The sequence below is a fragment of the Corvus kubaryi genome, unplaced genomic scaffold (assembly GCF_017639235.1).
Source record: "Corvus kubaryi isolate FWS band 111438036 unplaced genomic scaffold, C.kubaryi_AGA036_p1.0 37385, whole genome shotgun sequence".
Taxonomy (NCBI): domain Eukaryota; kingdom Metazoa; phylum Chordata; class Aves; order Passeriformes; family Corvidae; genus Corvus; species Corvus kubaryi.
Window position 1 is genome coordinate 13,321,315 of NW_024581127.1, and position 15,014 is coordinate 13,336,328.

The 15,014-nt window shown below is 42.3% G+C and overlaps 2 protein-coding genes across 5 annotated transcripts in view; one reads left to right on the plus strand and one right to left on the minus strand.

Moving 5' to 3' along the window:
• LOC121668403 (spermatogenesis-associated protein 5-like protein 1) overlaps positions 1–15,014 on the minus strand; it is a 15,668-nt gene continuing 654 nt past the window's right edge. The window contains exons 3-7 of the mRNA XM_042036178.1: positions 10,178–10,770; positions 5,648–5,736; positions 5,146–5,291; positions 4,254–4,340; positions 1–2,980 (exon numbers count right to left, since the gene is read on the minus strand). Coding sequence (XP_041892112.1) covers positions 4,257–4,340; positions 5,146–5,291; positions 5,648–5,736; positions 10,178–10,770 — 912 coding nt within the window. The 3' untranslated portion in view covers positions 1–2,980; positions 4,254–4,256. The remainder of the gene's footprint in view (positions 2,981–4,253; positions 4,341–5,145; positions 5,292–5,647; positions 5,737–10,177; positions 10,771–15,014) is intronic.
• PLEKHF2 (pleckstrin homology and FYVE domain containing 2) overlaps positions 10,078–15,014 on the plus strand; it is a 20,764-nt gene continuing 15,827 nt past the window's right edge. Inside the window, exon 1 of one of the 4 annotated variants that reach the window (XM_042036086.1) lies at positions 10,078–10,180. The gene's annotated coding sequence lies outside the window, so the exon portion shown is untranslated. Of the gene's footprint in view, positions 10,181–10,464; positions 10,579–10,651; positions 10,821–10,973; positions 11,034–15,014 lie in introns of those variants that run through there. The other 3 variants (XM_042036085.1, XM_042036087.1, XM_042036088.1) reach the window with 3 other exon arrangements.

Here is a 15,014-nt window from a genome sequence, read left to right on the forward strand (position 1 = left end):
TTCATTTCTAGCAGTCAAAAATTTATTTTTTCTAGCCTGAGATATTTTCTTAGTTGATCTAGTGATCATCTGCAGAAGGAAAATTGTTGCCTCCTCCTCCTTCTGGTGGCATGGCTATAGAAAAGAGATTTATGTCAGTGTTTAATCTGGAGTGCTTTGAAATGTGGTTTATTCATTGACCTGGAGATGGGTGACTCTTCATTTTCTAGAGAGTGGAAAAGAGACTGGTCGAAACATCAGACCCAGCCAGCTCAACATCTTCAAAGGTTACACCAGTGAAATCCCCACATCAGACAGTATTACTGTGTACCAGAAATTTCTGGTACTACTGAACATTGATAGCTTCATGCTCTCAATTCCAGATCATATTCGCCTATTAATTATAGATGGAGGTTTATAGTGGATTGTAACCCCCAAAACTTCCTTAGGTTGGCTAAAAACTATTGATGATTCTAATTATTGACAGGTATCAGAACAGTGTTACTAGAATCTGAGGAACATCTCTCTCTGCTGAAAAGACAAAGGGGCCTTTTCAGGGAGTAAATCTGCAGACTGGGAATATAACAGACACACAAATGCTGAAGTTAAAGTCTTCCTCTTGAGCTTCTATAACACTTCCATTGACAATATTCTGATCAGTCAGAGTCATCCTCAGTAACACACAGTGCAGTCAGTGAGCACACAGATTTGGACAATAAACATTAAAAATGCCTGTCAGGTACCAGTAGAGGCCAGTATACACCAGTTGAAATCCATCAATAGCTCTGGTAGATCATGGGCTAGAAGGGAGTGGAAGCAGACTGACCTTCTGGTGTGTTCTACACTCACAAAGCAGCAGCTATTCTGCCTTCAAACAGAACGTTTCATGTGTTTTCAGGCGTTATGTTAGCAGCTGAAAGAAGCTTTGGTGTAAACATATGCAGAGGAAAAGAAAGAACCCAGACCAGATTTGGGAGGAAAAAACATGGGGAGAGGGTGACTGTTTGAATTAATGTAATTTGTTTTGTGTGTGCAGAAGTGAAAAAAGAGTCTTGAGTGTAACCTCAGCCTTTGGAGAGTCAAGCTGGAAGGCAGAGTAGCAGTACCAGCTCTGGAGAGTCAAGGCAGCAAGAAAAAGAGAAAGAAAAAGGAGCAGCAGCATGCTGTACAGGAAGCAACACATTGGAAATGGAAGAGAACTGGAAAAGAGCCAAAACCACAAACATGGGGAAAAAACAAAATAAGAGCAAAGAAAAAGATGATCAACAGGTGAAATCTTGTCACTTTACAGAATGACAGATGATAAAAAAATGACTTAGTTTCTTATTCATCAGTCCTTCCATCCCTGGAGATGTGTGCTAGTCTTGGACATGCAGATCCATAGGACACACAAACCCAACAAGACATAGATGTGTTCCAACTGGACGTGATACCAAAGGACACAGAGCCAGTGCATGGGGACACCCAGGAAACACAGAACCCTCTGGCACCAGTCCAGCATTTACTGATGAAGGCAGGGACGCAGTGGTGTAACAGTGCTGGTTGACTGGGGTGTCTCAGGAATGCTGGCGCAGCAGGCACAGGGTGCTGGGATGAGCTTGCCCAGGGTATGGTCCCCAGAGGGGTGTGTATATGGGGGGGGATGGCAGTAGGTTGGGATGTAGCATGGGATTCTAGGCATAGGCTGTTGGGGTCCCTGGGCTTGAGGTCACCCTGCTGCTGGGGCCCCTGGGTTGGAATCAACATCCTTGGAGAAGCTCCTATGTCACCTTTTGTCTCCCGTGGTTGCCTTCAGTCTCTCCCAGTCACTCCAGAACCATTCCATAGTGGCTTTTTAACACCATGCACTGTGTGGACAGGGAGGACAGGAATTGTTCCTGTCCAGGGACAGCTGGAGCACCTTGATCTAATTTCCAGCTTCTAGGTGCTGGTTTCAGAGTCTTTGCTGCGTCCTCTCGTGCTGCCTGAACACAACAGGATGGGACTGGAGCCATGAGGAGGCTGCAGGAACACCCCCAGACTCAGACTACCCTTGTTACGGCAGACTTGCCCCCTGCAGCAGGTCCTGAATCCCAAGAGACACAGAGTGCTGGTGCAGGAAAGCTGGGCTGAGTGCAGATCTTTATGGAAGATTGTGGAATTGAGAAATCCAGAAGTTGAAAATTTGCAGGGGAGCTCCAGGAAGACATGAAGATGGGGCTCAGCAGGAAGTCCTGTGTGGCACCACTGCAGGAACAGGGTGTGCAGTAAGAAGCACTGAGGAGTGTGGGACAATAAAATTGCTTCTGATTTCTGCAGAGAGCTTGAGCATGCAAGTACGAATGGATCCAAAAACAAGGCATTGAAACCATTGCAGTGGTGGTGCTTCTCCATGAGTGTCCTCCTCCATCTTGAAATGGCTCTGCCAGAATGGGATCTTCTTCCACAGAAGAGTTCCATGGCCTGGCAGGAAAAGTGGGATGCTGAAGGTGGCCTCCAAAACCTGGGGAACACTTGTTTCATCAATTATGTCCTCCAGCACTTGACCTACAGCATGTTCCTGGCCAACCACCTGCTGTCATACAAGCACAGGTAGTCCTGTGAGTCCTTCCTGCCCCACCTTTTACATCTCTTGGGCAGCTCTGAAGGATGGAAAACCAGCAGTGATTTTGGGAACAGCTCCTAATTTCCCCCTTTAAAGCCTTCAGAGGAGGCTCAGTGTAGCGCAGAGAATGGGTTGGCTTGCTGTCACGTGCCACATTCCGACTCCCAGGGAAGATAATTTCTTGCTTCCTGTGGCTCCTGAAGTGCATCTGAAAAGTCCTGCCTGGAGTTTTATGCACCTGTCTCCTAAACATAGAATCATTTGGTGTTTGTTTTTTTTTTCTTCCTTGAAAGTTTTTGTTAACTACACATATTTCACCAACACAGTTCTTTATAGCACAGCCAGGTCCTCAAGAAAGTTGTCCAATGGCTTCAGGGTCTAGTCTCATGTGTGACTTTTGAAAATCCCTTTTCTTGCCTGAAACCAAAATGGTTGCAACTTTAGTTTGCCCTAAGTTTCCTTTTAAAAAAACCCACAGCCCCCCAAAGCCCTCAGCCCAATACAAATACTTCTCTTCTATACGTTTAAGTATTTTAAAGGTCAGTTATTAATACGCTCTTTGTGTTTTCAAGCATGAAAGTTAATTCTCAGCTTGTTACATTAGACACTTGCTGCGGGTTGCAGTGAAATAAAAGGCATGTACATCTTCCATCAAAAATGAGTTTTTGTAAGTGATCTAATGATCCTGATGAAAAATTTGTAGTAAAAACCTTATTTGAAAACTTAGATTTTTCATTAAATTCTCTGCAATTTAGCAAAATTTCATGGTGACAGTCTCAGTTCAGTAAATTTGCTTTTCTTCCAGTTCATTTGAGGAAAACAGTCCTAGCACTCCATTCCAAATTGCTACAGTTACTATCAAAAAGAGTAAGTACAACCCAAACTACTGTCACTCATTCAGAAAATGTCAAATGTCACTTATCCTTATCTCTGATCTTAGCAAGATACTTCTTTGAAGTATTTCCTGATTAATTATGCCACGTAGTAATCTGTTTACCCACTGCTTTTCTGATCCCATATTGTTTCTCCCCCACTTTCCCCTGCCCCTAGCCCTGGCCCTTCCCTCGGGTTCTCCCTATTGGTTCCTGTACCCCAACTCCGCCCATGTACCGCCCCTGAGCCCCTGAGAAAAAGCCCCTGTGCCCGGATCACCAGGTCTCTCTGCCTCTGGGGATTTCTGGGACAAGATGTAACTTTTATTAAAAGTCCTCTGAAACACTCATGGAGAGACCCTTCTTGCCTCCTGTGCTGTCACTGTGCTGTAGAGCTGATAGCTAGCTGGAGCAAAACTGCAGAGCTGTCTGAAAAGGACTGCGGGAGGACAGAATGGCTGCCCTGCCCTAAGCTGCTCCACTGAGCTCTTAGGAAAAGCTGCAGCTTGCTAAACTAAAACTAGCACTACAACAATGGCAGATTTTTAGAATTCTTCCACAGTAGGGAATCGTGTATTAGATGTGTTTCATGGCACCTCATCTTCTGTTCCTGGAAGCAGATAAAAACTGAAGACAAATGTTTGTGCTAAATGTGCTGTTTAGTGTACTTTTACTGGCCTTCAATCCAAGAATCCTTTTTACAAAAAGTGCTAAGAAGTATCAGTGATAGAGAAAAACCACAAAACCAGGGTTCCAGTTTTGCATGCTATGACCCACTCACACCACCCCCATCCCAAAACTTTTTGGTTGCTACATACCCTTTATTTCTTTAGCTGTTGCCAATGGACTAGAAGGTTCCCAAGCCTTGCACCTGTGCAGTGTACTTTACATCTTAGTCCAAACCTCTGTTAGGAAGTATGAGTAAGAACATCACATCCCAATATAGTTTTTGCTCCAGTACTAGCCTTGATCAAAGCTTTTGTTACCAAAAAGGAATTCTTGTGTGCACACCATTTTTTTCTCTTTCAAGATGCTACAGCCGTACTTTATAATTAATTCATGTACTCATTCTTTCTTAAACATTTTGGTGTCTGGCAGCATCCCATTTCCATCACTGGTCACAGTGAAACCAAAAATTAACAGAGAATTAACTGCATGTTGAAATCATCTTACGTATTTCCAGTACCAGTGTGGATACAAATATTGTATCCACAGTGCTAGCAAGAATTTTTCCTGCTTCTTTCCAGTCCCGTGAGATATTTTTCTCTCTCACAGAAAATATTAGCAGAGTTCTATAAGCTATGAACACCTGCAACCTTGCAAAGCCTTGTTTATAGTACAGTAGGAAAATATTTTGACAATGGATGTTTTAGGATTTTTAGCCAATCACCCCAAGGGTGGCTGATCCTTTGACCAATTAGACTGCGAAGAAAAAAGTCTATAAAAGAGTTTGTAAAATAATTAAAGGAATCAATCTTGCTGCACAATTCCTGCCTGTTGGATCTCTCTTCTCCTCCCTACGACTGCGGGATACCGTGATATACCAGGTCTGGCCTCCACAAAAATGCAGTCTCCAGACAGCCCTCTTGTGTCCAGGCTGGACACTGCTGATGGAGACCTGCACTGCTCTGCGATGCTGCCTTGTTACAGGGGTTTGTTATAAAGGTGGACTTTGCCACATAAGCACTAAGGCTGAGTTGAAGTTCTGACCTCTTCGTCTGACAAGTTGAAGCGGAGTTCTCGTGCAAAGCATCCAGGTCTTTGTAAAGCAGGATCTAAGGAACCCAGTCTGCTGATGGCTCTGATTACCACAACCTCTCTGCAGGCTAAGTTATCTATTAGTGCCAGCAGTGTTCCTACAACAGAGCCAACAGAAAAATACGATTTTCATTCACTGGTTCAGTAAATTTTCTTCAGTTCCACATAACCTTCTCCACTGATCCTTCAAAAAGGACAATCTTTTAATGATGAGATGCTGGTTTGCAAAAGACTCATTTTAAGACATTAAATACAGATAAGATAACACAGACCTTAGGCTGACTTCAAGCTCAGTGAATGGTTTTCAATTCTCTTTTTAAAATAATCTGAAATTCACTTGCACTGAATTACTAGTTTTCAGGTTAAATGAAGGTGTCACATCAAGTTAAATAGGTTGTGGTCTTCTTTTCATGAAGATCAAGCACCTTCTACATAGATACAAGACATGTCCTACCTATGAACCTGGTCTTGTTTGCTGGCATGTACAGGAGCAAGAGCATCGATCTCATCAAGGAAAATAATTGAAGGTCACATCTGGTAAGCCTACAAAGAAAACACAGGAACATTGACATCAGGAAAGCAGCACTGTTTGAAAGAGAAAATACATGAAAAACATTATGGTTGCAAGAGCACTGGAACTGGTTAGTTTGGGGTTTTTTTGAGGGGGGTGGTGGTGCTTTGCAAGATTTTCTTGTTTGCTTTACTAATATTTACCAATACATCCCAAGATTTCAAGCCCCCAAAAACCCCACTAGAAAAGGAAACACTGACAATCCCATTCAGTAGAAGGATCTGACAAAACATGAAAAAGAATTTCTTCTTGACAACAGAAAGCTAGTTACAGACAGAACACATGGCACATTTCAACCTTACCCACTCAAGTAATAAATGAAACTGTCATTCATATTCTCCTACCCATTCACTCAGGCAGTTGACACCATTTCTCATAAAAAAGATTACTCTCCCATCATCCTGGCTACATTCATTAGCAAGTGCAAAAGCTACCAGTGTCTTTCCAGTCCCTGGTGTACTACAGAATAGGAAATCTCTGCAATTAAAAAAAAAAAAAATCACATAAGAAAAAAACATAATGGAAAAGTGCCTATTACAACCCCCATCCCTAAAACACACAGCTCTGCTCTTCTCAGCAAAACACTTCATAGATAAGACAGCAGTAACAGCTAAAGTGTGAGAAAAGTCAAAAGTGTTCCTACACAATTCAACAAGGCAGCAAATGAAATGAATGAAGAGGATAATGTGTATGTAAAAAACATTGAGAAAAGATAGTAGCATCCCAGAAGGACACTTCCAAAAACTCTGACAAACCAACAGGTGTGGTTACAACACAGTAGAGCCAAACAAACTTCCAGTGCAGAATCTGAGACCAGGATAACTTTGAAATCACCAGTTCAGCATATTCATTCTTCTTTTCACAAAAGGCAAGATTTGAGAGTAAAGCATAAAAAGCTTTAAATTACTGGGTTGGGTCTCCCTTTGTGGGTGATAAAGAAGTAATCTAAAGCTGGGAAGGTATTCTGCACTTCTGCATTTCCATCAGCTAGAAAAGCCAATATGCTGCTGCCTCAAAATGAATTTCAGTTAATAAAGAAGCAAAAGACATAAAGATTTTTATTTCATTGCTTGTAATGCTCTTTAAAGTTACTGAAAGCAAAGCATTTAAAGTCCTATTTCAATATACCATACCTGAATTTTGCCGACCAAGAATATATAAAGTTATTAATTAAATCTCTAATAATTTAATTTTGTAACACACAACTCAGCCGTGTGAGAAGTGGACAGATTCTTATTTTAGCCCAAGCACAATGAATGCTGCAAGATTCTAGCTGCAAGTCCTATCAGTTGTAAAACTGATACTTGGGCATTTGAAAAAGAGTTTGTGGGAGAGACAAGTGGACTTCCATGAAACAAACTACAGTTGACTACCAGTAGGTCATTCATTGTACATGGAACTCTGAAGGAAAAAATCTTCAACTCCAGCTTTTACAGGCAAGACACCTTTAAAGGATCTTGCCTCACAGTAAATCTGTGAACCTACATATATGCTGGTTTCTATCAATTTTTTAAATATTACTTTTTAATTTTCTTAAAACTGCTTTTTACTACTAAAAAACCCCCATCTACAGTGCTGAAAATTTTGGAGCATTTTTGTATGTTAAAGAAAGCTGCAACCTCAATAAGGTTCCATCAGAAATTCGATGTCAGCACAAAGGAAAGGTTCATAGCAATTTTCAAATTGCTTGAGAGAAACCTGTAAGCCAAGGGAGTTGTAGACTGCCCATTACTGGAAGCTTTCGTAAATAGTGCAAATATCTCACTGACATGATGAAGTAAAAATACTTACTGAAACATCTATTTGCATTGGCTTGACACCAGACAGATTTGCTTCAATTTTCATGTGATCCTTGTGAAGATTTGAAGTGAAAATGCAAGCTCTGAAACAGCTGTGTGTAAACAGTGTCCATTCAAAAATAATAAGGCAATTCAGGAAGCACAGTGTAAGACGTGTTGCAGCATATCACTGCTATTTCATATTTTCTGAAGAAGATAGTTCCTCCACCCTTAAAGCATAGCTCTGGCATAATCGTGACAGTAAGATTATAATTAGAGAGCAAAAATAAACATTACTTTAGACTACACTGTGCTTTGGAAGAAGTTTTTTTCAGCTAAATTAAAATTACAATTAAATAATCACTCTATGTGAAATAGTAAAATAAATTAGCGTCTACTTCTTCCAGTAGAACACCCCATGATCTCCCATCCTTTGCCTTCTATGCGTCTTCTCTGTAAAGCCAGTTTTTTGCAAGATTGCTTCTGCAGTACTAAGATACAAACTTGGCATGTAAGAGCAAAGATAGATAAATACAAAAACCCCCCATTGAAACAGGCACATATGATCAGTGTGACATTTTGATATAGTGAACACAAAGCAAGAATCATTGGTATTTAGCCAAGTTTTTCAACACTACTTAAAAAATAGGTCAAATGTTTACTTTTTTATCGAGAGACTTAGGAACAAGTGCTTGAGGATTTGCAAACATAGACCATTTTCAGGTTTATTTTTTCCTCTTGCTGAACACAGTAAAAAAAAATGCCATTTAGTAGGAAAAAAAAGAATTGTGAAGATATAGGAAGATAACAGAAAAAAATTATGGCAGGCTTTCATAGCACTAAAGTTGCTTTGCATAATAACATTAAGTAATTTTTAGTTCCCAGCCTTCCTCAGACAACAAGTTACTTATTCTTCTCTTAACTGGAGTTAAGGTCTTGTGCTAATTTTCCATGACTATATATGGTACAAAAAGCATCTCACTGTTAGTTACACTTTGCAAACCTTTCAGAAAACAATGCCAATTTGGGCTTTATGAAGAGAATTAAAACACAGACACACAGCCAGAAACACTAGGACTGCTTCACTTTGCCTGTATCCAACTTCTGCTGCATCTTAACCAGGAGTTATAAAATTATTTGTAAGCATGAAAGAAAATTTAATTAACCATGAAGCTACTTCTGATGCCAAGAAAATTGATTTAGATGACAAGTGAAAATCTACAGAAGGTCACAACACAAAGTGACCATTTTGGTTCACAAGAACCAGCCCAGCCCATGCATAAAAGATGCTCTAGTGTGAAGATCTCTCTGCAACTGGCAATCCCAAAATGAAGATATTGGTGGCCAATTTAAATATTGGCTGTGCCCAAATTCTTTACACATGAAGCACCTGCCAAATACACCCTCCTGCACATACTCTCAGATTTGTGGCTTAAATAGCCACAAGCACCTGTTCCCAAAAACTCATGTTAAACAGCTTGGCCCACACCTTATATAAATCAGTACATTAAGAATAATTACATGACAGCTCAGGCTGACTGAATGGATATGAGGGAGAAATGGAAGACCAGGCTGTCATGCTGTAGGGTGCTCAGACCTCCATGTCCTGCTCCCTTTTTGTGTCCCTTTCCCACAGCCAGAGAAACCCAGCTCAGTGATGTGGTTCTTGCCTATCTGTGTCCTTGTCTGAGCTGGGATAGAAAATTCAGCTGAAAGTCAGAAAGTTCAGCGGGTTCATGATTACTACTGGAAAGCCCCACTACCTATTTTTAATTCCCAGAAAAGCCAACCACATTATTGCTCAATAATGTGAAATTTGAAAAATGAAACTGCCATATTACATGTAAGTGAAATTTTCTTTAAAAAAAAAAAGGCCCACTGGGCCATTTTCCAGCGCAGACTTTAGCATCAGAGCAGTACCATAGAAATTAATGGCGCTGTACCCTCTTACCCTCCTTGCTCCACAGCTCTTCAGAACCTCCCCAGCAACCCTTCCCTTCTGGTAGTATGGATCAACGGATGGAAATCCTAGAGGATCAGGTTAGCTGCCGAGCAGCCGGCTGGATTTGGAAAATACTGCACTGGATGACTTGATATGCAGACACAAAAAATTTTAACACAGAAGATAGAAGTGCCTCCTTGTGTTGACAGTGTTTGTGGTGGGAACCCTTCTAGCAGACCTGCCACAGTTTCTACCGGCTGACCAGCAACTCTTCAGACTGAAACACGTTACTAATTTCTTCCGTGTGCTGTGTAGAGAGAGGTAGTTAAAAACGAGCCCATCCTGAATTACCTCTGGGCGAGTGTACTTAGAGCCACGGGCGCGAGCACAAACCCGCGATCGTCCACAGAAAATGGAAACGTTCTGTTTCTTAAAAAACCCCATGAGGCAGGTCTCGTGCCTGAAGTATCCCTCTTCCACGAGGTGCCACTCGTGGGTCGGGATCAGCCTGCCCTCCCTCCCCACTCAGGGCGGCTCTCTGGGCAGCGCGGGGCTCAGGCGCTAGTCCTTCCCGCCCAAGATGGCGGCAGCCCCGCCTCACCGGGCGGTGTCCCGGAGCCCGTCCCCCGGCGCGGGGTGTGTGACCGCGGCCGTGGGGGGAGCGGGGCAGGCGGCGGCCGGAGCGGGGTGTACCGGGTGAGCAGCGCCGTTTGGCTGCGTTCTTGGCGGCCGGGGTTCGGCCCGGGTTCGGGCCGGCTGGGGAGCGGGAGGGAAACTTTCCTCGTGGAGTCCTTCTCCGCCGGGGCTCCGGCCGCTTTCCCGCGGCCATGTTGAGAGCCGGGGGCTGCCTGGGGGGGGGGGAAGGAGCTCCCCGGCGGGAGGCGGTGCTGGGCTCCGCTGTCCCGCCGCGGGGCTGGGGCAGCGCCGCGTCCCGCCGGCAGGGAGGGAGGCGGCGGGGCGGGAAGGACTTGGGGAAGGAAGCGGCGGCGGCGGGCGCTGGGTTGTCCCAGGGCACTGAGGGAGTTGCGGGGCCTCGGAAACGAGTTCGTCTTCGGGAAGGGGGAGAAACACCGGCGGCGGCCCCGCAGCGTTACGTAAGTGCCCGAAACTCCTCGACTCGTGACTCCGCCGAGGCGCCGTGAGGCGGCGGGACGGGACGGACGGGCGGGTGGGCGGAGGGCGCTTCCTGCCCCGGCGGGCTGGCGGGGCCGCGCTCCCCCGACCCTCCGCTCGCCCGGTGAAACTCCGTGTCGTTCTCGGAGCGAGTCGTCTGAAAAGTGTTGACGCTGTGGTGAAAAACCAGCGAAACCGCGAGTCGTGCGGTTGCGAGCATAAGGTGCTATTTTTTTTTTCTATGAAATTCGCGTTTTTTGAGGGGAATGTAATTGGTCTGCCAGAGATATGTATGGCTCATAAGCTGTTTTCTGAAAGTAGCTCGGGAAAAGACAGCCGCGTGTTTTTCCTCTCGCCTCATTAGCAATACTTATGTTCGTAGGCACCGATATTTATAAATGGCAAAACTGCTCTCATCACGGCAAGAAAGCGATGGGTGAGTCTGCTGAGCAGCACGTCCTGGCATCGGCTTTGTCCCTGCTAAGGGAAATAGCTGTAACTCGAGTTTTGACATGAAGCGTCAGTACAATAGTTGTTGATAACCAAAAGGACAGGTTGTTATATCCTTAACCAGAGATCAAGGATTGTCTTTTGCCTGAATTGATGTGAATGGTTACAGAAGCATCATTAAGCTCTAATTCAGGCTGTTCTCAAGCTGTGGTAGGAGTTACTGGAAGGGTTGATGCTTGTTTGAGAAACCTTATATCTGAAGCTTCGATGTGCCTAACAGCTTAAGGTCAGATGAGGTTAATACAGTAGGCAAAGTGACTAAAACCAGACCCACAACACAGGAATCTGTTTCAGAACTGAGACTGCAAATTCCTCTTTCTCTCCTGAAATAAGGAGAACTTAAATATTCAGATCTTAAGTTTTGATACTTGTGTACTGAATCATTTTAGAGATGCCTGTCTGAAAGAATGGAAGTATTTAAAGACAGCAGTGTAATCGGTGCTGAGATCCTGCAGATTAATTGCTTTGTGTACAGTCATCAGCATGCAGAATGGAATCGGTTCTTTAGCTCAGAAGGCAGTGCTCTTGCTTTTAGTCTCTAATTTAAATACTGTTGACTAGTCCCAGTAGGTAATAGGAATCCCAGTATTGTTAAATGCCTTTTATATCAGCTCAGTTTCTTAAATAATACTTTCCCAAGAGTTTCAATGCCACCAGTTTTGTTGAAAAAACAGTGAAAGTGAAGTGTTGTGAGCCTGAGTCCCAAGTTCTTGCTTCTGAATGCAAATCGGCTGTGTGCCTTTTGGAGTGTCTGAGTTTTGCTCTACATAGAAGCCCACATAGAGGAAGTCCCTTAAATGCTGAATGAAAACTGATGTGTAGAAATTTTAAGCTGGAGAAGCTGGTTCGGTTTCCTCGGTTGTCCTCTGTAGAAAGAGAGTAGCATCTTTCCACCTAGAAGCAAATTTTCATTAGATGCCATGATGAAACCATTCTTCAGCTAGAACTCTGTTCTGTTTCCCTTAAATCAAGGGCTGAGCTTTAACTGTAGTAATTAGACATGTGCCCGGGGTGGCAGAGGGATCTATCCATAGTATCAGTAAGCCCTTTAGTCTACAAAAACTGCCATTGGCAAAATGTTTGCGATATTCAAAAGGTATGGTGGCTTTTAAGTTTCACTGTCGGAGTTAGTGGATGTGGGTGGGATAGTTTCAGAGCAGTAAAGAGATGGAACTGCAATTTCAGGTGAGGCATGATATGACAGAGCATTGCCAAAAGCCCCGTGAGAGCAATTATGGCAGAGTACAAACACTGGTTTCATACACTTACAGCATTTTTAGTGCCTTGTCTTCACCAAAGAGGGCTAGAGGTGTTTAAGTAAAAGCTTAGGGTCAAGGCATGGCACATAGATAAGGCAGAGTTGAAGTTTTTAGTAGCTGCAGATATGATTTTCTGAAAATGTCTGTTAGATAAAATGTTGTAAGTGGTGTCCAAGCAAACAAATGGCATGCCAGTTTTTATTCTTAAAGTGCACTTATTAATGGGTGATGCCAAATAAGTAAATCCCAATATTAACAACTGATATGATTCTTAGAGGATGGTAGGTATGGATTTTAAATTCTTGGTTTTGTATTAGGAAATGAAACCTTATTCTGTACAGCCTCAAATTGTAAAGGTACGTTTATGACTTATTTTAAGCTCTGTTAATATTCAAGCTTACTTTTCCATTTCATTTTTGTATTTTTTTTAAAGTTATAGGTCATGCTTGTATATGTATATTTTACTACTTTCATGAATTAATTCAGTAGTTGGATGAAAGTGTGGTAATGTGGAGATTGTTCCAGAAGAGAATACGTACAGGCAAATACAGACTTCTGAAACAGAAACACGTATTTAAAACTTTCTCCCTAATGCAGCAAGTGTCAAGTTTGCTGTTGTAGGATAAGTTTTGTCTTCATGATTCATTGGAGAACTTGTTTTTATAGTTGAGGGGGGTGAAAAACTAATCTATAGATAGGTGTGGTAGAATATGTTTACTAAAGATTATTTTATTGTTGTCATGAACTGTAAGATGTGATGACAGCTGTGTTAGTAAGTTGAGTCCTGCAAATTCAGGGCCACACGAGTAGTACTGTTGAAATAAATGAGTCTGTGCACATTAGAAGTGGCTTGAGAGTTGTAGGACAAAGATTCTCCTTTTATGAAAATAAATATTGTTGTGCAGAAGTGTTATTGAATAGAAGAGTACTGCATGTTTTTCAGCCTGTCATTTTAATGCTACACAGTCAAAAATGCACTCATGTTGACTTCAGTGGCATAAATAAGTAAGAGTACTGCTTCTTTGGACATAATAATGTTTTGATTTTTTTTTGGTTGGTTGGGTTTTTTAAGCTTATTAGTGATTGTAAATAATTTAAGGATTTAAAAAATGAAGTGGGAGTGACTTTCTATTTTTTCTCTTTGCATCGTTATATTTTATAGTAAAACAGTGTTAAGCATATTATGTATGTAATATAGCAGGATTTTGGCATTTTGTCAGACTGTAAAAGAAGAAAAAATACCAGCTGAAAGTTAAGGATTTCAAATACAGGAGTGTTGTTGCTCCATCACCCTGCCCTCTGACCCCCAGTGTAATGGGGGTTGTAAGAATGTGGCTGAATGTAGTAAGACAACACGCAAGCTTAGTTACTGTGTTGAGAGGCAATCTCTTGAGAAATTTTACTGATTCAAACAGACACGGGAGGGCTGCTAAATAGTGATATATATGATCTTTGTATCAGCAGCTTTAGCTTTCTTTAAAGGCTTCTTGTGCCTCCAGCGTATCATCCAGAGGGAGGTAACCGTTTTGCTTTTAAGTACTTAGTATGCCTTCTGAAAGAGGAAAAGTTACAGCATGTTTTTTGACATTTGCATTTCTAAAGTGTACACATAATTTGCCAACCAAATTAACAGTGTACCATACACGCAGCCGTTCGGGTTGACAGTATCTTCTTTGTGCAGGTTAACTTCAGTGCAAACCTTTGTGCAGTTTTCCAATTGTCCTCTAGATAGTCTGTACTCCAATTGCTTTCCATATAACTAAAATGAATCAAACACATTTGACAAGCAGTGAAAGGAAAAAGTGTCAGTGAACGCATTTCCCAGGAAGGCCACCACCTACAGTAAGCTGCTGTGATTAAGGGGTTCTTTCAGGAAATGACTCCTTGGTTTTACCTTTCTCCTTCTGTTTTAAATTTCTCCTGACATAGCTGTCAATACTTGGTAATGTAAAACTTCTGAGAGTGATTTTCAGTGTAACTTCTGTTCTGAAAGCTGTGTGTGACAGTGATTATTTCCCCCTCCATGCCTCTCTCTGATCTAGGTTAACAGCATCGAGGCAAGTGAACTGCCCTTTTAACACACAGGTTATGTTTAAAAAGCTGGTTACATTGAAGATTGACAAATTTTATTTATGGTATCATTGTTAAAGCTTTCCTTTTGGCTTTTATTAATAGCTGTCAGATGTCAGTTTTCTAGACCTTCACCATTCACCAATGTGTCGCCAGGTAGCAGCATTTGACATAAAGGTCTTGTGTCCCTTGCTCAGAAAGAGAATTCAACCCTTGGCTTATTGGCTTACGTGTTTTTAAATAGTGCTGGTTAAATACATTTTAAACATTGCTGGGGATCAGCAGTGACAGGTCCATGATTGCAGCACTTCAGTGTTGTCAAGCTTCCTGAAAATCATGTGTGGTTTGATTCCAAGCCCTAAGCTGTGTTTCAGGTTCCTGCGCCCCTAGGTTCTCTTGATGCCAGCCCTGCACGTGGTTACTGGGGTGTGAGCCATTTTAGGTACCAATTTGGGCAACTTCTTTCAGCAGTTTTAAATATTTGGAAAAGGATTCCCTGCAACCAGTCATACTTGTCCTTAGTCTGTTCTTGCTGGTGAACTAGTGGTAGAAGTTACTTGGAACTATTTTTTTTAATA